Consider the following 25,967-nt stretch of genomic DNA (forward strand, 5'->3'; position numbering starts at 1 on the left):
GCAATGAGCTAGCGTGTAGGTTTCTGCCGTTAGCTTGCTAGCTAGTTAGCGTTGTTGTTTTCACTGAGGCGGCAGACATTGACAGAGTTTGTAATAAGCCGGGAGCGGACATCCGGCTGCCACCGAAACATTCGCTCCAATGGGAGAGCAGAGTAGAGCAGGGGAGGGTTTATCCCAGTTATGGAGACCTGCGGCGCCAGACTCCTCGGACGGAAGGGCTGGCCAGTGAGACTATTGAAATCCTAGTGAAATCACACAATTTACTAATTTTACTGGGGACTCCCCTGCGACCCCTCGTCAAGCTGACGTTCCAGTCGAGGCGGACGCAAAAGTATATTTCAGCCTTAATGGTTCCAACTCTGTGTGTGTCCCTATAATATGGGGAACGCTGGGTAGCTCAAGTGGCTGTTCTCTTATTTTATTTTACACACATTATGGAAGCAGGCTTTCATTTTAATTTCAGTTTTTGGTTGCACTTCTGTCTTATTCAATTTACGATAACCTTGCCTGCCTGTACCGTGGGTGGTTCTGGCTGCATGTAATCTAATAAGATTGAAGTTCTCTATTCATAAAGTGTCACCCAAGCAGAAATGGTAGAAAAGTTCAAAATGGTGCAGCAGCAGACAAATGCATTGCGAGATGGAAAATGAAAACTTAAGTAAATGGAATAACAAATGGTAAAAAAAAAAAAAAAAGTTGCAAATAGATTTTTACATTCAGTAATTTATTCATTTACGGCCATCTGCATAGCGTGGTGGTAGATTCCCTGCCTACCCACATGAGGTTCACAGGTTCGAGCCCCTGTGTTACCTGGCGTCCATACAGGCACAATAGGCAGTGGTAGGAAGACAGATTTAGGGTGTGTGTCCTGGTCGCTCGCTGCACTAGTGCCTCCTCTGGTCAGTCGGGGGGCGCCTGTTTGGGGGGGAGGGGAACTGGGGGGAATAGCGTGATCCTCCCACGTGCTACGTCCTGCCGGTGAATCTCCTCGCTATCGTATTAAAAGATGCGGCTGGTGACTGCACCAGGAAGCATGTGCTAGTCTACAACTCTCCCCACATCAGCAGAGGGAGTGGAGCAATGACCGGGACAGCAGGGGAAATTGACCAAGTACAATTGGGGAGAAAACGGTGCAGGGAAAAAATTAAATAATTAATTGAAATTGAATTCATTACTATTTTAATGGTTTAATCAAGTGTTTGTAATTGTCTCATTCAAAAGTCAGTTTAGTTGCTTGAATATTTATTCATCTTTGAATGAATATTAATTCATTTTGCTAATCAATTTATAAATTCAGTAATTCATTCATCGAATAAAGACATTCATTCCTTAACAGTTTAGTAAACCTTTTTTTATTAATTTATGAATATTTAATAACTTTTTAATTAATCAATCGCTGAGCTAATCTATATTTATTGCCACAGCGTAAACCAGGCTGCAGTGCATACAGAATCTCTACTGTACATTGTTACATGTAGTCATGCTAAATAACCTGTGTGTGTGTGTGTGTGTGTGTGTGTGTGTGTGTGTGCGCGTGCGCGTGCATGTGCGTGCGTGTGCAGCTGAACGAGCTGGCGGAGAGGAATGTAGAGTGTGTGGGGATGCTCCATGAGTCGCAGGAGGAGATCAAGGAGCTTCGCAGTAAAAACAGCCCATCTGCTGGGATGCGGCGGCAGCTTTCCTACGGCCTCTACCCCATGGTGAGACACACACCATTCACTTTACTGCACCTCTAATGTCCAGCACTGTGGTGAGACACACACCATTCACTTTACTGCACCGCTAATGTCCAGCACTGTGGTGAGACACACACCATTCACTTTACTGCACCCCTAATGTCCAGCACTGTGGTGAGACACACACCATTCACTTTACTGCACCGCTAATGTCCAGCACTGTGGTGAGACACACACCATTCACTTTACTGCACCTCTAATGTCCAGCACTGTGGTGAGACACACACCATTCACTTTACTGCACCCCTAATGTCCAGCACTGTGGTGAGACACACACCATTCACTTTACTGCACCGCTAATGTCCAGCACTGTGGTGAGACACACACCATTCACTTTACTGCACCGCTAATGTCCAGCACTGTGGTGAGACACACACCATTCACTTTACTGCACCCCTAATGTCCAGCACTGTGGGGAGACACACACCATTCACTTTACTGCACCCCTAATGTCCAGCACTGTGGTGAGACACACACCATTCACTTTACTGCACCTCTAATGTCCAGCACTGTGGTGAGACACACACCATTCACTTTACTGCACCCCTAATGTCCAGCACTGTGGGGAGACACACACCATTCACTTTACTGCAGCCCTAATGTCCAGCACTGTGTGGGGAGACACACACCATTCACTTTACTGCACCCCTAATGTCCAGCACTGTGGTGAGACACACACCATTCACTTTACTGCAGCCCTAATGTCCAGCACTGTGTGGGGAGACACACACCATTCACTTTACTGCACCCCTAATGTCCAGCACTGTGGTGAGACACACACCATTCACTTTACTGCACCCCTAATGTCCAGCACTGTGGTGAGACACACACCATTCACTTTACTGCACCGTTAATGTCCAGCACTGTGGTGAGACACACACCATTCACTTTACTGCACCTCTAATGTCCAGCACTGTGGTGAGACACACACCATTCACTTTACTGCACCTCTAATGTCCAGCACTGTGGTGAGACACACACCATTCACTTTACTGCACCCCTAATGTCCAGCACTGTGGTGAGACACACACCATTCACTTTACTGCACCTCTAATGTCCAGCACTGTGGTGAGACACACACCATTCACTTTACTGCACCCCTAATGTCCAGCACTGTGGTGAGACACACACCATTCACTTTACTGCACCTCTAATGTCCAGCACTGTGGGGAGACACACACCATTCACTTTACTGCACCTCTAATGTCCAGCACTGTGGGGAGACACACACCATTCACTTTACTGCACCTCTAATGTCCAGCACTGTGGGGAGACACACACCATTCACTTTACTGCACCTCTAATGTCCAGCACTGTGGGGAGACACACACCATTCACTTTACTGCACCTCTAATGTCCAGCACTGTGGTGAGACACACACCATTCACTTTACTGCACCCCTAATGTCCAGCACTGTGGGGAGACACACACCATTCACTTTACTGCACCTCTAATGTCCAGCACTGTGGGGAGACACACACCATTCACTTTACTGCACCTCTAATGTCCAGCACTGTGGGGAGACACACACCATTCACTTTACTGCACCTCTAATGTCCAGCACTGTGGGGAGACACACACTCTTTGACTTTTACTGCTACTTAATGTACTATGGTGAGACACACTCTACTGTACATAAGAGTGAAGAGAACAATATAGATATAAATAAAACAAGTTGTGGGTATTGAAGAATTTAACAAATTGATATTGGAAATAAATGCAGATAAAGCTGCATCTAATATCAGCAGATAAGCTATTCAATCAGGAAATCGGGAATTAGAAATTGCAGGAGTGCCTGTGCATTAAGCCATTGGTTGAAGGTGTGTATCTTTTTCCTTCACTTGATGTCCCGTTTGGCCTTTTTGCTACAGCCATTTTGTGTCTTGTACTGTATATTCAGTATAGACCATTTGAACTTGACTTCTATACTAGCCTTATTTCCTGTTGCAGTGTTTGCTAATGTTCCCATAGCAACACAATTCCAGTGAAACGGCCTATATATAATTCAATTGCGGGAACAAAATGGTATTGTGTGTGTGTGTGTGTGTGTGTGTGTGTGTGTGTGTGTGTGTGTGTTCCAGGACTCGCTGGCGGCAGAGATCGAGGGCACCATGCGGAGAGAGCTGAGTGTAGAGGAAGAGACGGCTGTTCAGGACCAAAGGTGGGCCAGCCCACATGTTACTGGTTACCTGGTTTACATTTCCAGTTTGTTTGGATTCAACAGAAGAGCTGGCTAGTTAGCATGAGTGATAGCCACCATGTCTGAACAGACAAAGAGGAAAAGAAACTCAACCCGCATCAACAGAAAGTGTTATTGTGATCTGTCATACATTAAAGAGGTACTTTCACACTAAAACATGTTTTTTTTTGCTGTAAACTAAATTATATGATTGGCCTATGATGAAACACATCGATGCTGGTGTTTATATCGAATGTGACACCAAAAAGAAGAAGAAGGAAAAAATGCATTTCATGCGTAGCTGTTTCTGCTGTTTAAAAATCAGTATGTCAACATGTCCCAGCCCCCAGCCTGCCTGCTGCCCTGCACTCAGATGAGACACATCATCCATAGCCAGGAGCTATTTTTTGCTAACCTAGCTTGCACCTTCTATTTTCTACTGAAGTATGGCTATGGCTTCGTAGTTCCAAGGAAACGACTGCTAACAGAAGCTAACGCTAGTGTTGCATCCAATATCATGGATCTAATTTGGTTGCTGTAATCTTTAATTTAGGCCTAACTCTCATGCTATATATTTTCCATGCATATGACATCAATAAAATATGGCTGTAAATTGTTCATTATTTAATTACACCCTGGTTCAATACTCATTGTCTTCAGGTTGATATTTGACCTCAGGCTCTGAACTTTGCCCTCTGTCCCCCCACCCCTTGCAGAATAACCCAGAAGCGAGTCTTCCGTACGGTGCGCTCCATCAACACCTTGGCGTCGCGGCCGGCCTCGGCCACGCCCCCCATCCCCGGGTCAGGGGACAGCTCACTGGTGATGACCGCACAGCCCTTCCAGTCTACTCAGGGGTACGCTACGCAACAAGCGCTCCTAACGTCTGCCGTAAAAGAAAATATTGATAATATTTATTTCGATCCAGTGCAGTAAATCAAGTGGAGAAGATTAAGCCATGCACTTTGTTTGATAAATAATCGATTGAACTAATGTATAATGATTAAACTGAAAGTGATTAGATCCCATAGACCACGGATACTCAACTTGCTTTGCCCGGGAGCCACTTTTGCAAAATGACAGGAAAAATTACAGTTAATAAACAAACATTAATATAACATTTTCTGTAGCGGATTGTAGGTTTTTGGGGTGTCAGCCGGAGTTTAGTCTGACAATTTTGCGCACACAGGATAGTTAGGTTAAGTTAAGTGAGTTAAGTACATAAGTCCCTGGGCGGCGAGCAGGCGGCAATATTTGACAATTTAGCTGGAGCTCAGTCAAACTTTTTAACGTTAGTTTTCATTGTGAATTAGAAAATGGTCAGGGGGCCACTCTGCATCCTATCACGGGCCGCATATGGCCCCCAGGCTGCAAGTTGAGTATCACTGCCATAGACCGTATAATAAATATGCACATACAGTAGCTACTGTGACGTCACCCATTGGTTTTGAAGCCTTGAGTTTGGCATTTTGATTTTTACCGGTGCCCTCTTGGTTATTTAGAACCAGAACCAGCTAGCGCAAGACCAGCTATTGGTCCGTGATTGGATAGCTGTGCGGTCGCTGGACAGGAACCCCAAAGCATAGTTCGCTTAATGTCTTTTTTACTCTAAATGGGACCATCATTTACAAAATGAACATCATACTGTATTGAAGAAGACTTGAAACTAGGGACTGAGACCATAAACTCATTAAGAAAGTGTTACGTAATAAGTCATTAGAGAAGTAGAGTCATTTGTCCATTGACTTCCATGCAATTTGACTTTTTTGCAGCCAGTGGAGGCGCCCCCTGCTAGCTTCATTTTTCAAGAACAGAGCTAACCCCTTTCTTGATCCCCAAACATGTGATAATGTTGAAACTAAAGTAAGCTGTGTGTGTGTGTGTGTGTGTGTGTGTGTGTGTGTGTGTGTGTGTGTGCGCGCAGAGACGAGGTGCGCCTGGGCCAGCCGGGCTGTCCGGGGGGGAGCGACCTCACCAGCGCCCTGCACCGCCTGTCTCTGCGGCGGCAGAACTTCCTGTCGGAGCGGCAGTTCTTCCAGGCCGAGCGCGAGCGGAAGCTGCGGGCGCTGGCTGGGTCGGCCGAGCCCGAGTGGGAGGGCAGCAGCTCCAGCTCGCCCATGGGCAGCGCCTTCTCCTCCTCCTCCAATCTGTCAGAGCTCTCCATCGCCTCCAGCCTCTTCAAGACCTTCCTGCCCGAGAAGCTGCAGATCGTCAAGCCCATGGAAGGTCAGTGTTTGATATGAGTTTATATCAGTGATTCTCATCCTTTTTCTTACGATGGACCCCTAATTTATTCCATATTAGAGCCACTGACCCATTTGTTGAGATTTTGTCTCTCAGACCCAACTCTCAGAATATTTTTTATTGCTAGATATGACTTTGTCCAGAATTGCATGACTCTGTATTGCAGGTAGAGAGAGATACAAAATAAACTCCATCAGATTCTGAGAATCTGATGAAGGTCTCACGACCGAAACGTTATTATTCTGATTAAACCTTTTTTTGCATGTGGAGACAGTGTGCAGGAGTTTATTTTGGTACTGTGTCGGGTTTTGCCCTTCTCCGACACACCTGTTGAGTCTAGGTGTGCAAAAGCTTTTTTTCCTTCAGGTAGAGAGAGATAACATGACTGTCTATATTGCAGGTAGAGAGAGATAACATGACTGTCTATATTGCAGATAGAGAGATAACATGACTATCTGTATTGCAGGTAGAGAGATAACATGACTCTGTATTGCAGGTAGAGAGAGATAACATGACTCTGTATTGCAGGTAGAGAGAGATAACATGACTCTGTATTGCAGGTAGAGAGATAACATGACTCTGTATTGCAGGTAGAGAGATAACATGACTCTGTATTGCAGGTAGAGAGAGATAACATGACTATCTGTATTGCAGGTAGAGAGATAACATGACTCTGTATTGCAGGTAGAGAGATAACATGACTCTGTATTGCAGGTAGAGAGAGATAACATGACTCTGTATTGCAGGTAGAGAGATAACATGACTCTGTATTGCAGGTAGAGAGAGATAACATGACTCTGTATTGCAGGTAGAGAGAGATAACATGACTGTATTGCAGGTAGAGAGAGATAACATGACTATCTGTATTGCAGGTAGAGAGATAACATGACTATCTGTATTGCAGGTAGAGAGAGATAACATGACTCTGTATTGCAGGTAGAGAGAGATAACATGACTATCTGTATTGCAGGTAGAGAGAGATAACATGACTCTGTATTGCAGGTAGAGAGATAACATGACTATCTGTATTGCAGGTAGAGAGATAACATGACTCTGTATTGCAGGTAGAGAGATATAACATGACTATCTGTATTGCAGGTAGAGAGATAACATGACTATCTGTATTGCAGGTAGAGAGATAACATGACTATCTGTATTGCAGGTAGAGAGAGATAACATGACTGTATTGCAGGTAGAGAGATAACATGACTATCTGTATTGCAGGTAGAGAGATAACATGACTATCTGTATTGCAGGTAGAGAGAGATAACATGACTATCTGTATTGCAGGTAGAGAGAGATAACATGACTATCTGTATTGCAGGTAGAGAGAGATAACATGACTATCTGTATTGCAGGTAGAGAGATAACATGACTATCTGTATTGCAGGTAGAGAGAGATAACATGACTATCTGTATTGCAGGTAGAGAGAGATAACATGACTGTGTATTGCAGGTAGAGAGAGATAACATGACTATCTGTATTGCAGGTAGAGAGAGATAACATGACTATCTGTATTGCAGGTAGAGAGAGATAACATGACTATCTGTATTGCAGGTAGAGAGATAACATGACTATCTGTATTGCAGGTAGAGAGAGATAACATGACTATCTGTATTGCAGGTAGAGAGAGATAACATGACTATCTGTATTGCAGGTAGAGAGAGATAACATGACTCTGTATTGCAGGTAGAGACAGATAACATGACTGTGTATTGCAGGTAGAGAGATAACATGACTATCTGTATTGCAGGTAGAGAGAGATAACATGACTATCTGTATTGCAGGTAGAGAGAGATAACATGACTATCTGTATTGCAGGTAGAGAGAGATAACATGACTATCTGTATTGCAGGTAGAGAGAGATAACATGACTATCTGTATTGCAGGTAGAGAGAGATAACATGACTATCTGTATTGCAGGTAGAGAGAGATAACATGACTATCTGTATTGCAGGTAGAGAGATAACATGACTATCTGTATTGCAGGTAGAGAGATAACATGACTATCTGTATTGCAGGTAGAGAGAGAACATGACTATCTGTATTGCAGGTAGAGAGAGATAACATGACTCTGTATTGCAGGTAGAGAGAGATAACATGACTCTGTATTGCAGGTAGAGAGAGATAACATGACTATCTGTATTGCAGGTAGAGAGAGATAACATGACTGTGTATTGCAGGTAGAGAGAGATAACATGACTGTGTATTGCAGGTAGAGAGAGATAACATGACTCTGTATTGCAGGTAGAGAGAGATAACATGACTATCTGTATTGCAGGTAGAGAGATAACATGACTCTGTATTGCAGGTAGAGAGAGATAACATGACTATCTGTATTGCAGGTAGAGAGAGATAACATGACTCTGTATTGCAGGTAGAGAGAGATAACATGACTCTGTATTGCAGGTAGAGAGATAACATGACTATCTGTATTGCAGGTAGAGAGAGATAACATGACTCTGTATTGCAGGTAGAGAGAGATAACATGACTGTGTATTGCAGGTAGAGAGAGATAACATGACTCTGTATTGCAGGTAGAGAGAGATAACATGACTCTGTATTGCAGGTAGAGAGAGATAACATGACTCTGTATTGCAGGTAGAGAGAGATAACATGACTGTGTATTGCAGGTAGAGAGAGATAACATGACTCTGTATTGCAGGTAGAGAGAGATAACATGACTCTGTATTGCAGGTAGAGAGAGATAACATGACTATCTGTATTGCAGGTAGAGAGAGATAACATGACTCTGTATTGCAGGTAGAGAGAGATAACATGACTGTGTATTGCAGGTAGAGAGAGATAACATGACTCTGTATTGCAGGTAGAGAGAGATAACATGACTCTGTATTGCAGGTAGAGAGAGATAACATGACTCTGTATTGCAGGTAGAGAGATAACATGACTATCTGTATTGCAGGTAGAGAGAGATAACATGACTGTGTATTGCAGGTAGAGAGAGATAACATGACTCTGTATTGCAGGTAGAGAGATAACATGACTATCTGTATTGCAGGTAGAGAGAGATAACAGAGAAACTATGGTCAAGATAGTCATTCTTCTACATCCTCTAATGGCGCAAACACACTGGAAACGGAAGTGGTAAGTTCAGCTCGAGCAGCCTGGCCATTCACACCAGAAGTGGTCTGTGTTGCTCTGCGCCGGTCACAACTTGTACTGACATGCCTGGCTACACGCAGCCACTCGCGGCTCACGTCAAACATAGACCAGACGCGGAAACTATCGCTGTGAGCCGCCCACGCCGCAGCCAGTGTGAACGGTCAAATCTGTTAATAACAAGGGCTCCGAAATGAAACTGACTGCGCTTTCAGACGCTTCACCTCGCTTCCGTTTCCAGTGTGTTTGCGCCGTAATTGTGTTAACTTCTTGTAAATGAAATAATGGTTAACAATGGATCAATTTGCTGGGGACTCCCTCAAGGACCCATCAAATACATCTATCAAATAACTGTTATGCTTTGTCAGGCTCGCTGACCCTCCACCACTGGCAGCAGTTGGCCAAGCCCCACCTGGGCACCATCCTGGACCCCCACCCCGGCGTGGTGACCAAGGGTTTCCGCCCGCTGCCCCAGGACGCCGTGTACCGCCTCACCGACCTGGAGGAGGACGAGGAGGATGAAGAGCACAGGCGGAGGGGGGAGGCGGGCTTGGAGAAGGGTGCAGCCGAGCGGGGTAAGCCAGAGGAGGAGGAGGAGGAAGGAGGCATCACCTTCAAGGTTCACTTCTCATCCACGCCGGAAGGCAGGAGGGAGAGGAAACGTCCGGTGTCGCCGCTCCCCGTCCCGCCTCTGTCTCCCACTCTGCCGACGTCGCCTAACCCACCCTGTGCGACTCCTGTACCTCCTTGTCGCATCATGCAGACATCCAGCCTACCAGCTCAGCCCATTCCCGGAGTCTCCACAGCTCCCATCCAATCACAGAGTCAGATCAGCACCTCCACAACAACAACAACACTGTCTTCCTCCGGTGAACTTTTTAAATATCACTTTGACGTTTGAGCGTTGAAATACGACATTTACAGTATACTCATGGGCTCTAGATGTTTAGATGTTTAGTTTTTCTCATGACTTTCTTTCTTGGTGTGTTCAGTCCAATACCCAGGGAAGTGCCAGAGCTCCACCTTCTCCACCTACACCGTCACCACCTGCCGCATCCTGCACCCCACTGACGTCACCCAGGTCACCTCCAGGTAACCCCTCCCTCTCCACAGGCTGAAGATATTTGCTTTTAAATATTATGCAGTGGTGAATGACATTATGACATGAAATTAAGGGGGGAATAATCCTACAACTTCCTCTTGTTTTCTGTCTCATCAGTTCCCAGTTGTGTCTCTTAGCAAACACCCCCAGCTCCATGCGGACAGGACCCAGCACCCCGGTGACGCCCTGCAGGCTGAGTCTGGGTGACTCCTTCGCCCCGCGCCGCGCCTCCGTGCCACCTGGTGGCCTGGCCAAGCTGGTCCTGGAGAAGGGCATCTCTGCGCAGGTCTCCGCCGACATGCCCCCTCCCTCCCCAAAACCCATCGCCCGCCAGCCCCTCTGCCGCCTCCTCCCCGGAACACCACCTAACTCCCCGTCCCACTCGCCTGCCCCCTCCCCCGTGCCCTTCGAGCCCCGCCTGCTCCCTGCCGACAACTTCCTGGCCTCGCGGCCGGCGGAGCTCTTCCTCCAGGATGTTTACGGGCTAAACCTGGGCCGCGCGCCCCACCCCGACCTACCCAGCCCCTCCCAAGCCACCCCGGCCCTCCTCCCACCCCCCAAGTCTGGCCTGGTGGAGAGGCTGCGCCGGCTGGGGTTCACCAAGGTGCTGCAGGGGGCGGAGTCCGAGGCCCCGCTGCCACGCCAGGATTCATCCACTTTCGTGGCGGCCGGCGGAGGGAGCTTATTGGCCGGCCTGCGGCGTAACCAGAGCCTCCCGGCGATGATCGGGGCGCGGGCGGGGCTGTCGGCCGCTCACTCCTCCCAGACCGCCCCACCTCCTCCTCACCCCACCTCCCTGGACCTCCCCCCGCCGCCGTGGGGAGACCTCAAAGAGCGACGGCGCCGGCTCGCCTCCATCTCCCACCCCCTGCCCAGCTCAGCCAAACGCTGAGGGCGAGGAGGAAGCATAGAGAGGGAGGGGAGACGCACACAGTCCTGAACATGGACCTCCCCCCCTTTGCTCCTCCTGGACACCTCCACTCCATTCCCCCCTCCCTTACCTCTCCTCCTTCATGTGTCTGGAGAGAGGAAACAGTGGGCAGAATAATCCCTCCTTTTTATGAATGAATTAATTTTAAAGCACAATGTCATTGACTGTTTTTACCGTGTGTGTAGATGTTCGCCATGACGCTGATCATAAAGGCCTTAGCTCGCTTATTATCGTTATTCCGCGCTCAGTACCTGCTCAGCAGTGTGTGGATCTCAGATCGGGTCTGTATTTCTCCGCTGAGGCTCTGGATGTTTAAACAGAGACAAGGAAGTGTTGCACGTAAGTGAACGAGGGTTTGTGGACGTTGGATAAAGGGAAAGCGGGAAAGGGAGAGCATAGTTAATGGTGGAAGAGAAAGTGAGGGATCGAAGTGGAGGTAAAGAGAGGAAGGCTGAGCATCCAGAGCCTTACTGTTTCAAGGGCTTATGCTGTCGTGGGTCGTAAAAGCTTTAGTCTTTAGACAAACGGCCATCATACTAGCCATTTCTCTATAGCAGGGCCAACTGAACAGCCAATTTACAGTAAGAGAAGGGATTCACCTTGCTTGTATTTGGTTTGAGAAATACAGGGCTTTTGAGTACTCACTTTTGAGTAAGTGTCAGCTGGCTTGACCTGTAACCTGTGGACAAGTGATAGCGTCTTAGTTTATAGTTTCCCCCAGTAGAAGGTGCCAAACTGCCAAGCTTGCCTCTCCAGTATTATAAAGATTTTCTAGTTGATTTTTGCTTTGCAGATGTCAGGTGACTGTCCATGTGCAATGCTCCCCCTGTATGTTTGCATGGCATGTCAGAATCGGCCTACAGGTCCCAGCATGCACCTCTCAGCAGACGGGTGAGGCGGGGGTCCATACCGGGGGTCCATCCCGGGCGGCCGCTAGGTGAACAAACGGGTCGCTTTACCAAAAGATTGTTTGATGTTTTTGTTTTTTAAAAGAGGCCTTAAGGGGAAGCCAGCACTGGTCTGATTTGTGTTCGTGTGTTTTGTATTTTAGATGCACTTAGTGGGATCAGTAGGTTGAGATTGTGTTAAGGGCACAGCTTGGATGAAAGCGTTTCACCACGGAGGCTCCTTCGGTTTTAAGTGTGGATGTCATTATTTTGTCCGTTTGCAGCCACCATCTTTATCTCAGGCCCATGAGATGTTCAGGTTTTAATATGGGGGAAAACATTTTTGTTGTATATTACATCCAGTTATTTCTCTCTGGGATATTATAAGGCAGGCATGTTCAAAGTCCAGCCCGGGGGCCAATTGCGGACTTGCGTTTTTAAATGGCCCGCCGCTTGTCTCTCAAAATCTATTATATGTGGCCCTCCATACAGTATTGATTAAGTTTGGACACCCCTGTATGGGTCATGTGTGCTTCTCTTATTGGCCAGCAGATTGCGGTATTGCATTACATGTCATTGAACACCTAGGAAATGTGAGAAAACATCTGAAAGTTCATACTGCACACTACCTGTTAATTCATGTGCTGTGCAAAGACTGACAAATACTAACATATAATGCAACATCTGTATGTATATTGCTGCCATAATGTTATCTCCTTCTGAAACGTATGCAGTATGGGCTTTCAGATACTGGGACTTTGATTTTAGCCCTAGTTTGACCCTTGACCTTTGAACCTTCCATGCTGCTGTCACCTCCATCTGTCCATCCACTGAACCTCAGTTACTGCACTTTTACTTATTTAACCCTTAATTTACTGACGTTGGAATTATAGGAAAAATGTTTTACTGACAGATATTAATTATATACGTTTAGCATTATTCAGTTAGATACAGTAAGTTTAACTTGTTATTGGCTATAGTAATAATGTCGCTAACATTTCATCAGATTTTAATATATTGTATGCAGCAGTTGTTTTTGTTAGCTTTCCAGACGTAGAGACCCACAAAAGGGAATCAATTTTTTTTTTACTGTTATCGAACCAAAACTTTTTATTTTTGAAGAAATGAATTACTCTGTTGGCTTGTGTGTGTGTGCATATATGTGTTATATGTTAGCTGTAACATTTAACAATGGGAAGTTGGAGTTTGATGTTGGAGGAGAGGGAGGAGGCACATTGAGACTGTTCATATCATAGGTGTGTGTTCTGTGTTCAACTAAAGCCCTGCGCTTTTCCATGTCACATGGTTGTGGGTTATCTATGAGGTTTATGCTTCTTTTGTTAAATTATGAATTGTCCTGTGACCTCCTCATGCATCCCCTCTAAGGCTATATCCTTTGTAAAATACTCATGGGCCATGGCTATCAGTTGCCTCTGTTTTTTTAAATAAAGCAATGGAAAGTGATTCTCAAATAAAAAAGACTCGACTCACTGATTTATTAGAACTCCTTATGAACTCGAGCATAAGATTTATGCTAAATTAAATCTAAATTGTGAGTTTTCATTATATGACTTGGAATAGCCTAAATTTAGATTTAGGGGGGAACTGACAGACTCAAATAGATGGATGGACCCTTATGCTGCATTCAAGTCATAGTCAAAATGGTAGATTAAATGTCTTAAAAATAGCATTTGTGTCAGCTTTTATATGAAGATGTACGGTAGTTTACCTCTGCTTTCAGATGGTAAATACTGATTAGGAACTTGTTGGTTTGGTGATGGACCATGATTCCTGGATACTGATGTCACTAATAAGGAAGTAGCCTCGCTGTAGTCAAGTGTAGGGAGTGATTATTCATTTCAAGTAAAATGGGGGAAAAGAACAGTTTAGTTTTCATCACATCACAAGTCATTCTAATCACAACTCAAATAAAACCCCATGGTAGGACACAGGTACTCGCTGGATTTTTTTCATTTGCGGTTGACATTGCAATGCTTAGTTTGCTGTACAATATGCATGCATCATCAGTATGTTACGGATGAAGAGCTGATCAGGAGCTACCAAAGTCTACAGAAAACTTCATGAAATTGTGGATCCAAACGAGTTCAAACAGCGTGAACTTTTAACCATAAAATTGTAATTCCCATGCAACGTTGTGAACGCACCATTATAAATTGAATGCACTGCCTAACAGGCCTTGTCCTCACATGGGACAGATCTTGATGCTGTCGGAGCTCGAGCTGAACTGTCCGAGGGCGAAGTCCAGCCCCACCCCGACCCCGCTGCCCACCCCGAAGGCGGCGTAAAGCGGCTGGGTGAAGTTGGCACGGAAGGTGTGCAGGTGCGTCATACTCTCGGCCACGCTGTAGAAGGCCAGCGTCCCCACCGACATGTCCAGGAAGACGCCAAGGCGCGGTGAGTAGGTGACGGCGATGTCCCGCTTTTCGTTGTCGTGCATGGCGGAGCAGCAGGTGTCCGACAGCTCCAGGCTCCAGGACTGGGCGTTGTAGCCGAGCCCCGCCCTGGCGTCCGCCCCCTTTCTGTTCAGCGCCCCGTAGGCCACGCCCATGGAGGAGCCCCTCCCTCGCCACTCCACCTCCCAGTAGCAGCGCTGGGCGCCGAACGGGCTCTGGCACAGCACCTGCGTCCAGCCATCGAAGCGCTGCGGGGTGTCGGGGTAGTGCTGCGCCGCCGCCTGCAGGGTGCCTTTGGTGTTGCCCTCGGAGAGCACCAGCCGACGGTGGGCCGTGTTGGGGTCAAGGGTCAGGGTCACCGAGTCTAGGAGGGAGGAAGTGGGAGGTTTGGGAGGGAGATGGATGAGGACAAATCAGAATTGAGTACAAGAGGTGACATCACCTGCTACCAAAGATCAACCAATACACAGTAGCATGCTTTCCCCCCCACCATTAGATGTCAGCCTTTACACAGATTAGCTTTTGGGGTTTAGTTACACTTTAAGAATATTAGTTTTTAACTGTAATGAGCCCACATAGGGGTGCCAAAAATGTACATGTGATATTAAAAGGACACCCGCACTTTAAAGTAACTAGGGTATCGGCCCCGAAACCCTAGGCTCGCCCGCTGTGCGGCCTCCCCCTCAGCTCGGCTGTTGCGTGGCCTCGCCTGCGCAGCGCACAAATGCCCAACTTCGCATCACTGATGACATCACTGTCACTGATGATGTCACAATGCTGATGATGTCATAGGCACTGATGATCATCAGTGATGTCATAAATAGCATTGTGACATCAGTGATCTCATAAACATCTTATAAGCGAGTCCCACTGATGATGTCACAATGTCTATGACATCATCAGTGATGTCAACAGTGATATCATTATTGACCAAAATCATCTTAAGACATCACTGATTATGTCAAAGGCACTGACATTGTGATTGTCAACTTCGCAATTGCTCTTATGACATCACTGATTATGTCACAATGTCTATGACATCTTCAGTGATGTGACAATGCCTATGACATCAGTGGGACAAAAATAGAAATGGACAGACAAACATTGCTCACTTGCTCCCTTTTATAGATATAAGATAGATAGATAGATAGATAGATAGATAGATAGATAGATAGATAGATAGTCTGACATACATTTTTCACTCATGGTAAATCAGTTTAAATCTAAAATGTAATTGTGCAGTTTCACATTGAGAATGTAATTGAGAATGATCATGTTTGTCAGACTCACGCTGGAGGAACTCCTCTCTGCTCCTTGGCTCTGGAGCCTGGATGCTATCAAGGTTGATCTCCCTGACTGGAAAAGCACAACAGTCAGTCAGTTCATTGATTAACAAACAGTAGACTCAGTTCCCAGTCTTTATCTGCGTTGCTCAACCTCAACTAACGTTAGAGACTGATAACTTTCTCCCAGCTTTCCTTGTTAAAACGGGGTGAAACAATTTGAGAGTTTGAAGGGAAAAAACAGGATCGCAGTTCGCAGAACCAATCCAGTGTCTTTGGGGTGGCCCTTCATGCAGAAGAGTACAGAGGTCGTCTGCTTGTAAACGGATAAAACAGAATCAAATGTAACGTTGGGGCATCCATCTCTGTGATACAAAGTGATTCGTTGTATCTCCAGTTTGTTTCACTACGGAGGATAATCTTGGGTTTGGAGGGGGGGTGTTTGGGGTGGGGGGGGGGGTCATTTCCGGTAACGTGACATAGGGATGTAGGTTTGTCAGCCGGTCTCGCTGCCGTTCAAGCAACTATTTTTGATAAGAAGTTCCCAGACTGTTATCAAGCGCAAACAATATCCATTAATAGTAGATTCAAACTGATCCAATATAATTGGCTTATGAGAACATATATAACTCCTGAAAAACTCAATAAATGTAACCCTAATGTCCCAGACAGTTGTATAAAGTGTAGAACAGAGAAAGGAACTCTATTTCATTGTATTTGGAAATGTAAACATATTCTAGACTTTTGGAAGGAAATAATTGCCACAATCTCCACCATCATTAACAAAGAAATTCCTGAGGTACCAGAGATATGTATTCTTGGTCTTATTCCAGAAACAATGGCCCTAAGAACTCATGAAAGTAGGTTAGTCAACCTATGCTTATTACATGCGAAACGCCTTTTTGCTAGACACTGGAAAAATGTTTGTGGTCCTTCTTTGAACATGTGGATTAAAGAGCTCTCTTCATGCTTAGCGATTGAAAGACTTACATATGTAATCAAACAAAAAAGTCATATTTTTCATAAAATATGGGATTCATTTATTGCATTATTGGAATCAACCCCTGCATTTACTAAGTGAGGCTGCACACTTTATTTTCTTTTGGTCGTTGGTTTGTTTTGTGTGTGTGTGTGTGTGTGTGTGTGTGTGTGTGTGTGTGTGTGTGTGTGTGTGTGTGTGTGTGTGTGTGTGTGTGTGTGTGTGTGTTTTCTTTCTTTGTACACTCAAATGGTCTATGTGGATACATATCCAAATGGTTTGTGTTCTGTGTTTAGGATCTCAGTTTGGGATTTGTCACTATTGTTTTTGTATGTAATGATGGCTCAGGGAAGGGTGGGTGGGAGGGAAGGATTGTTTGTTTCTGCAATTTAAAATTCAATAAAAATATGTGATACAAAAAAAGAAGTTCCCAGACAGAGATTTCCAATTATCTGGGAACCGAGACTAAGCAAGCAGTATTAACTGCACATTTTGAACATCCTGTAACTTTACGTTATGCTGTGAATGCATTCATTTTCTCCTCTATATTGCATGTATGAGTTTATATATATATATTTTTCCTTTAACCAAAACTCAAGACAAATTTGGAGATGAATAATTTTAACATGAATAACAGAGGATAAAACCTGGAAGTAAAGGTAAACTCACATGCTGGGAAAGCTGGTGTGTTCAACATGGAGTCAGGTGTGGGTGAATCCAAGAAGAGACTGGGGTTAACTAAGAGATAAAACAGTGTTAGACACATCAGTATAACAGAGCAATCCACATGCAAATAATGTGAATGGAAATTAATACTTGTAAAGACTCACCTTCTTCTGTTGGTGTTTCAGCCAGAGCAGTCATCCCCCCTGTTGAGAGTAGAGAGTGTCCCACAGTTAACCATAGTTAGAAATGCATACAACATGCTATGTAGCCAATTGTATTCAGAATCAGAAATCAGAATCAGAAAGACTTTAATGATCCCCGGGGGGAAATTGGGACAAGTTACAGTAGCTCGCTCACAGAACACTAAAAGGGATAGTTCACATTTTGTAAAAGTCTAGCCCTATTTGCTATATAATACTGCGGATGATGATGTTGATTGGTAGAGTTCTTCCTGAACACAATCCATGCTGCTCCTCATAGCAGCTCTGGACAGTTGGAAATGTACTTTGTGTGCACTCAGCACTCTGGATGAAATGTCAGTGAGCCTCAGTCAGCTTGCACAGACAGGAGCGTGACCCAGTGAGCCTCAGTCAGCTTGCACAGACAGGAGCGTGTTGCACAGACAGGAGCGTGTTGCACAGACAGGAGCGTGTTGCACAGACAGGAGCGTGTTGCACAGACAGGAGCGTGACCCCGTTGACCTTGCATTTGTTTTCCCCAACTTTCCAGAGCTGCTATGAGGAACAGCATGGATTGTGGCGAGAAAGAACTCTACCAATCAACATCACCATTGGTAAGTAGCAAATAGGGCTAAGCTTTAAACAAAAATTAACTACTGTATTCCTTTAAGGTAGGATTAGATGGGTATACACAGTATATAGGGTCTTACATGGACTTCCTCCAGACGAGGTGTTGCTGACTGGGGTGGCTGGGGTGGCGCCACGCCGATGGGAGCGGAAGAGGCTGCTGATGGACGACATCCGGCTGAAAGCTGAGCGAACCGCAAGACGAGACAGGATGAGAAGGACGCAAACAAAGGAATCGTTTTATATTCTCGCAAGATTATTTAAGTTTTGCGGACTGGACCTTGAAGCTCGGGGTTGAACGTTAAAGTGCCACTATGCAGTTTTTGCATGTCGGTGGGGCCGTTAGTGAGGATAGGGCACTTTTTCACATAGATGGGTAATCTTGGACTGGATATCGTACCTCCAGTTGATGCTGGGGTTGGGGTTGGGGTTGGGGTTGGGGTTGGGGTTGGGGTTGGAGCTGGGGTTGGGGTTGGAGCCTGGACCGGAGCTGGGATGGGGGCTGGAGCCGGAGCTGGAGCAGCAGCAGGGACAGCCTGGCTCTGGGTCTGGCTGGGTCTGTTCCACAGAGACTGGGACTCCCTCCGACTGGGAGTGGGACTGGCTCTGGAGTTGGTTGATCTCACTGTCAGGAAGACATGGAAGGACAAAGACACTCGGTGAGTAAAAGTGTGTCAAATTACTATTTCAATTTCAGTAATAACATTAGTTACTGATCAGAAAACCAGTTGGTACTTTTGTTATTACCCCTTAATATCAGATTGAAGTGGATATTAAAAAAAACACAAGCAACCCCTGATTCCCCCCCATTATAAGTGTAAGTACAGTACAAGTATAGTAATTCTCTCACATTGAGCTAACTTATATGCAAATGGCAGAAAAGCTTACTTTCTCTGGATGCAGCTATGGTCATTACTTTGATTGTTATCAAGCAAGGACATCCATGCTGTTCATTTTTGCTGATAATTCACATATCAATGCACAGACAAGACAGTTGAATTATCCCTATTTATTAAGATATAAGAGAACGAGGAGCTGATATCAAGACAAGACTAAAAATGGGTAAAGTACAAGACAAAAACAAAAACAAACAAAACCAGAATATCTAGTCAAGTAGATCTAGTCTAGATCTAGTCTAGATCTACTTGAAGATCTTTTAACGTGAAGGATAGCTGGTTCGGTTCCTCTGCTGAGAAAGGAATGGCCACATGATGATGAGGAAGTGTGGCTTTGGAGAGAGATCTGAACCAGTGCGACCTGCCATGCCAGGAAGTGACAGTTAAGCCCTCTGTGTGTCTTTTACCTGACTCTCTTTCCTCTCTCCTCTGTCTGTCCCGGGCTCTGGGTGAACTCGTGTTTCCCCTGTCTGCAATGAGGAAGAAGAGTGCAGGTTTAAAACATGCACACACACACACACACACACACACACACACACACACACACACACACACACACTCTCTCTCTCTCTCTCTCTCTCTCTCTCTCTCTCTCTCTCTCTCTCTCTCACCTCTTGGTGTATCTCTACTCCTGACATCTTGAGTTCTGAGGCCCCCACCTGAATAACAAGTGTTCAGTGTGAGGTATATCAGGTCAACTGAATTAGTTAAATGGTTTAATTTGCTGTTTATGTGCAGTACCTATTCCTCGTCTTTCTGGGCCCCGGACCCCGACTGAGACACTCGGTGTCGGAGCTGTGACACATGAAAGACATTTCTGCACATGTCCAATATACATTTGTATGGAAGTCGACTGAGAGAAATGATCAGCTGTAGACAAGAAAGCACGGTACATACCCTGAGGGCGGCTGGGTGTGCTGCGAGAAAACACTATGAGAAAGGGGAAGTGTTTGTTAATTATTTTAATTTGTTTTCCTGTTGCAGGGTTCACACACATTTTCATGCATACATTTTCAAAACTTTTCCATGACTTTTCAAGGATCCATAGATTTTCCATGTACTGTGACGCGGTGACTCTGAATCAATACCAGAAATTACTACTACACTGGACAAATAGGACACATGTCCTTATATTGGATTTGAGTGCTTTACAGTCATTGCATCACATTATATGGAAGCTATTGAAATAAAAGATTAATTTTTCAGAAAAATCTTGATATAAAATACAAGAAACGTTAAAATCCACATATTCAAACTCCATTACGTCAACAGCTACAGAAAATAAATTAGCAATAATGTTACATTACATGAAAGGTTATCCAGGGAAGATTACTGTAACAATTAATTTCATTACACACAAATTAAGAAACTCACATTTAAAAATCCCTCCTTTCTGTTCTTCATTCCGGTTCTCTAATATGAGATAAAAGAATGACATTGTTAAGAAAGAAAGACGACCAAACTTGCAGGTGATAACATGAAAACGTAATAATAATAATAATAATAAACATACTAAACTCTACTACGACTTTTATAATATCCATTTTAATAAGAAGTATAATGATTGGAACTCACTGCCGTCGCCCAACATGAACAGTGTTGTGTCGTTGACTGAAAAATAATAGAAAATAAGATGAAATAAGATAAGACACAATAAGAGACAAGATGAGACATGTTGGTGTTGTGGTGACGGACCTTGTTTGGTGATCTTGTTCAGTTCCTGGTTGCACAGGTCCTCCACTCGCTCCCTGAGGTCCAGGATGGCGTCTCGGACCGGCTCAAAGGAAGCCTCTGTGTTGGCCACCACACTGGGCAGGTCCCCCGTCTCCAGGGGGTTACACATAGACTCACATGTCTGGGGGGGAAGCATGGCATTTACTTACAGGACTGTAGGCCTATTCAAGTAGGCTTTAGACCAGGGGTTTTCAAAGTCTGAGAATGTGGGCCTCCCCTCAGACGCTGGTACATTGGAAAAGCCCCCCTCCCCCATCATGATTATGTTATTTGATCCCATTGCCACTCAACAATTGAGCCAAGATAGCCTGGTATTGCTGTTTGACATACTTCAGACTACACCAAATACATTAAAAGGTCTTTCTGAAGGCATGTATTAGTTTCTGACTGGGAAAGTGGGAAAAACAGTAAAATTGCCCCAAATGACGTATCTCCGAACTATCAAATCAAATCATACACAATTAGGCTATTCTATGTGATGACCTTTTGATAACTAATGTAATAACTAATGTAGCCTAATATTTTTTCACTTTCACTGAGCCTCCCCTGAAACTGTTTAGAGCCGCCTGGGGAGGTCTGCCTCCCACTTTGAAACCCTCTGCTATAGACTGTATAAATTGTAACTTTAAAGATACAGGGCTCGATGTTTGTGAATCTGGTAAAGTGACATATGGTGGTGGCACACGTGTGTATGAACAACAGATTTTTTAGTAATTTCATTACCTGTCTTAGCTGACTTATATCTTACTCAGCTCTTGTGCAACAATGACTGTGAACACTTGATTTAATTTCTAAATGTACAATTTGGCCGATAGAATGGTTAACATCTCTTCTGTTTTTCATTTGGAGTTTATCATTTAACCAATATCACACGAGGGAGTGCTATTGTACTGTATGCTATGCAGGAGGCCACATGCTGAGTGCTAAAGATATTCACACAACCCTGAGTGTGATATTGCTTAATTGTCCATGATTTACATACAGCTAATTCTGCACTGGACCTCCATGGTAGCACCAGCCATGGTTGCCAAGAGATGTTGATGCAACCACAAAGCCTCTCCACCCCACCTGCAGGTAGTGGATGTGGTCCTCACAGCGGACCAGGTCCTTCATGTCGGTGTCCCTCCTCCTCAGCTCGTTGATCTCAGCCTCCAGGCTGTGGGTGAGCTCCTGGGCCTGGGCCATCTTCTCCCTGCCTGCCTGCTCCATCAGATCCTCCAGCAGCTCCGCAAGACGCTCCACAGAGTGCTGCAGCTCCAACAGCACCTCCTCGGTGTCACCATGAACACTCTCTGCAGAATACTGGACATACACAAGGTGGTCCCATTATATAGGTGTTCATGTCAAGGCTGGGGGATTATGGGAAACATGGTTGTTCATTTTGAGAAGTACTAGCAATAGCACTGGTTAGGGCTGGGCGATATGGACCAGAAATCATACAGTAGCTCGGTATTTTTAGGCTGAATGGTGATACACTATATCTTGGTATTTTGATATCTTTTGGTATTTTGTCACAAACACTTTTGTGATCAAAATAAGACAGGTTCTCCTTTCCTGACTATTGGTGCTTTCATAAAATATTTACACAATGAGATTTTTTGATGAATAATCATCAGTAATGTGGATATAATGACTAAGTGGGTAAAGGCAAATAACAGTCTGATAAGTTCAGAAAATTGCATCACTTTACTGTCATGCAGCCTTTAAAACCAGGAAAAGGAAACATTTTGCCATATCATGATATAACGATATGCAAAATCTAGTCTCATATCACAATATCAATATAATATATTGCCCAACCCTACCACTGGTGTGAGATAGAGACTACAAATTGAAAAGTCTAGTAACTTTTCCCGTACAATTTTTGTCCAGCCCTGAGGACAGAGATGAACGGTTTATGTATGCAAATGCCTGCACGACGTAAATGTGATGTGCACACACAGGTGCAGAACATGATGATTCGTCATGGGTGTGTGTTCCTTCATGAACCACACCCATCATATTTGACCAAGGCCAGCTTCTGACCCCACCTTCATCGCCTCCATCATCTTCTTCATCTGTTTCAGCTCGTGCTCTCTGCCTTTCAGCCTCTGGCTATTCTCTGCCTGCATCTCCGTCAGCACTTTCTGGATGAAAATACGGGCAGTTAGACAGTGTAAACTGGCAGATACAGTATGACCAAAAATGTACAACTGCCTTCTCCAATCATAGCCTACCTATGTTTGTCACACACGTCACCCACAAACAAACGCAAGCATGAGGAAACAGTTGGATGAATGAAAAGCTGTCAGATAGAGCAGAACACAGTAGGAGAGGGTGGTGCAGTATAAATATAGTCTGGAATGTAGTTAGGAATGTCATATGACATAAAAGGAGCAGCAGTTAGCACCTGAGAGAGGACACCACCTTAAACACAAACCCATCACTGAGAGAATGGAGCTGGCAGGAGGGCCCGCTCTCTATGGCAAGCTGGTTTTTTAACCTTTAGTCATTCAACTCATTTCATCATAAATATCTATTGTTCACGTTTAACTTGTCATCATTCAGATCCATATTGTTATTTTCATTTGTGGCAAAGAAAATGCAAATATTGGTTATTGAATTACATCTACAAACATCAGTTAAAATGAGTGAAATATAACTTGTATGTATGGAAAATGCACTTCTAACTAGCCATAATAATAATATAATGTTGACTAGTCCAAATGTAATTGTGACAATTGACAATTGACATTCAATCATTCGCTATAAAACTGTCTTGCAAATGGAATGCACAGGACACATCTCCTGAACTACCACTGCACTGTGGCTGCCTCCCCATATAGCCTACAGATATCCACATTTTGACCTCACCCCTGATGACCCATCCATATAGCATTATTATGCATATTACCATAGTGTGAAACATTTTTGACATTGTCTTATATTGCATTCTACAATGTAAAACACCACCTATTAAAAATGACTTTTGCTAATGCATATATATTGGGTTAGAACTCCAAGAGCCCCCTCTAATTACATGATCATTGAGGGCCTCTCATGGCCCTTCGAGGGCCCCCTCTCAGCCTTGTACAGCGTCCGGCCCTGCCTACCTGTCTCTCCATGCGCTCGGCCTTGGTGGAGACACTCTCGTGGCCTTTGTGCTGGTTGCTGGTGCACAGCCAGCAGACGAACACCTTGCACTGGCGGCAGTAGAACTCCTGCAGGTACTTGTGCTGGGTGCAGATCTTCTCGGCCAGCCGGCCCGTGGGCCCTATCAGCTCGTGCTGCTTCAGGGCCTTCTGGGTCTGGTGGGGTTTCAGGTGGGCTTCGCAGTACGAGCTCATGCACACCAGACAGCTCTTGATCGCCGCCCGCTGCTCGCTGTGACACATGTCGCACGGCACGGCCGAGGAAGACAGCTTCTGCGCCCCTTTGGATTTGGAAGAGGAGGCGCCGGAGGCACGGCGGGCGCTCCTCATAGACTCGCGAACATCAGACATGAGGGCGCCTTTGCGGAGCTGCTCCACGGCCTCGGCCAGCATGGTGTTCCTGGCCAGGCAGGGCTTGGGGCAGAAGGTCTGGCGGCACTGGGGGCAGTTGTAGATCCCCTTGGGGTCATCCTTGCTCCAGTAGTCCTTGATGCAGGCCATGCAGTAGCTGTGGCCGCAGGGGATGGTGACGGGGTCGTTGGGGAGGTCCAGACACACAGGGCAGTTGAACTGCTCCTCCGTCCAGAGTTTAGCACTCATCCTGGCACTGTGTGAGACACAATAGACAGAAGAAACCGGCAGGTGGACAGAGCAGAGAGAGGAATGGCTGTATGGATACTGATGTTTAGAGAAAGACTCAGAAGAACAGCAGAAGAGAGAAAGAGAGAGAGAGAGCTAGTCCTTTTCCAGCACCAAAAGGAGGAAAATGAAATGCTTTTAAAGCAGTTCAACTCATTCAGTGGAGGTGAGCTGGGCGGGGCGAGAGCCACCAGGCAGGTCTAGCGGGGAAAACGGGTGTTGGTGGAAACCTGCCATAGAAGTGGAAGGTGCAAATGGGACCATTATGATAATTTGACTAAACCCAGTCTGAGACTGAAACTGAGTTGGAAGGCTACTGGGCAGCCAATCAATATCTGACCCCGAAATATGAAGATTCAAGATTCAGGTTGATTCTGCAAGTATAGGGGACAGTGCTAGCAATAAAGTACAAATAATGGGGATTCTGGCAAGGCCAGATTAGCACCCCCAGGGACCCCTGTCCCTAAAACATATGGATTTTTTTCTTTTCTTTTTGTCCAAGTGAAATGTTATGGTCTCTCCTGATTCTAAATAAAATAAAATAAAAAATATATAGATGAATCATTTGGTTTGTCCAAGTAAAACCTTTTATAAGCATTTTACGAAATGTCTATAGAAAGATTAATGGCTCACCAGTCACCACCACTTGCCCACAGCCATCCACTAACAATCAATCATGAGACTTAATCTTCTAACAATTTTTATTTCATTCTGATTTGTCTTAGCTTTAAGTCATAGTGCTATTTTTTATTTATTTATACTTGGGTTTTTTTGGGCTCTTTCATCCTGAGGTTCCCTGGGCACCTGCCCAGGTTGTGAAATAAACAAAGAAAGGCTGCACACTGTAGCTACAGTGTGCGGCATTTCTTTGTTTATTGCAGTTTTTATTGGGTCCAGTACCTGCCTTTCAAACTGGTTGGGATGTGCGTATCTTTTTTCACTGTTATATTCACCTGCCCAGGTTGCCCATGATAGATCAGGCCTTGGATGCTGGTTTAGTTTGTGGTTTGTCCTCTCACTAAAACTGTCCTTTGACCTCCCAGCCTGTAGAGGGCAGCAGGTTTCTGAACTCAGCCGGCAATACAGCCAGCTGAGTTACATGGTTTTTATCAGAAGAGAAATTAGAATAAGCTTTATTTTCACCCTGTTACTTTCTGTCTTGCTCTTTTCAGTCGAGGAGCGGACATTTGCACATTAAATGTCACAGGTAATGTAATTG

At 45.0% G+C, this 25,967-nt stretch overlaps 2 protein-coding genes across 2 annotated transcripts in view; one reads left to right on the forward strand and one right to left on the reverse strand.

Moving 5' to 3' along the window:
• trak2 (trafficking protein, kinesin binding 2) overlaps positions 1–13,069 on the forward strand; it is a 49,300-nt gene extending 36,231 nt beyond the window's left edge. Inside the window, exons 10-16 of the mRNA XM_083634024.1 lie at positions 1,563–1,700; positions 3,818–3,897; positions 4,632–4,772; positions 5,840–6,141; positions 9,649–10,149; positions 10,273–10,372; positions 10,500–13,069. Of these exons, the coding sequence (XP_083490150.1) occupies positions 1,563–1,700; positions 3,818–3,897; positions 4,632–4,772; positions 5,840–6,141; positions 9,649–10,149; positions 10,273–10,372; positions 10,500–11,274 (2,037 nt within the window). The 3' untranslated portion in view covers positions 11,275–13,069. The remainder of the gene's footprint in view (positions 1–1,562; positions 1,701–3,817; positions 3,898–4,631; positions 4,773–5,839; positions 6,142–9,648; positions 10,150–10,272; positions 10,373–10,499) is intronic.
• A 128-nt stretch (positions 13,070–13,197) lies between these two features.
• Positions 13,198–24,850, reverse strand: trim25l (tripartite motif containing 25, like). Its single transcript, XM_083634025.1, has 16 exons — positions 24,071–24,850; positions 23,009–23,104; positions 22,047–22,280; positions 20,940–21,099; positions 20,820–20,855; positions 20,619–20,657; positions 20,142–20,174; positions 19,986–20,039; positions 19,856–19,903; positions 19,652–19,714; positions 18,749–18,973; positions 18,432–18,533; positions 17,707–17,745; positions 17,546–17,614; positions 15,905–15,970; positions 13,198–14,978 (listed from the first exon to the last, which is right to left on the reverse strand). The coding sequence occupies exons 1-16, from the start codon at positions 24,707–24,709 to the stop codon at positions 14,404–14,406; spliced, it is 2,478 nt and encodes an 825-aa protein (XP_083490151.1). The 5' UTR covers positions 24,710–24,850; the 3' UTR covers positions 13,198–14,403.
• Positions 24,851–25,967: the final 1,117 nt, after the last annotated feature.

The sequence above is a fragment of the Poromitra crassiceps genome, assembly GCF_964638095.1.
Source record: "Poromitra crassiceps genome assembly, chromosome: 3".
Lineage (NCBI taxonomy): Eukaryota > Metazoa > Chordata > Actinopteri > Beryciformes > Melamphaidae > Poromitra > Poromitra crassiceps.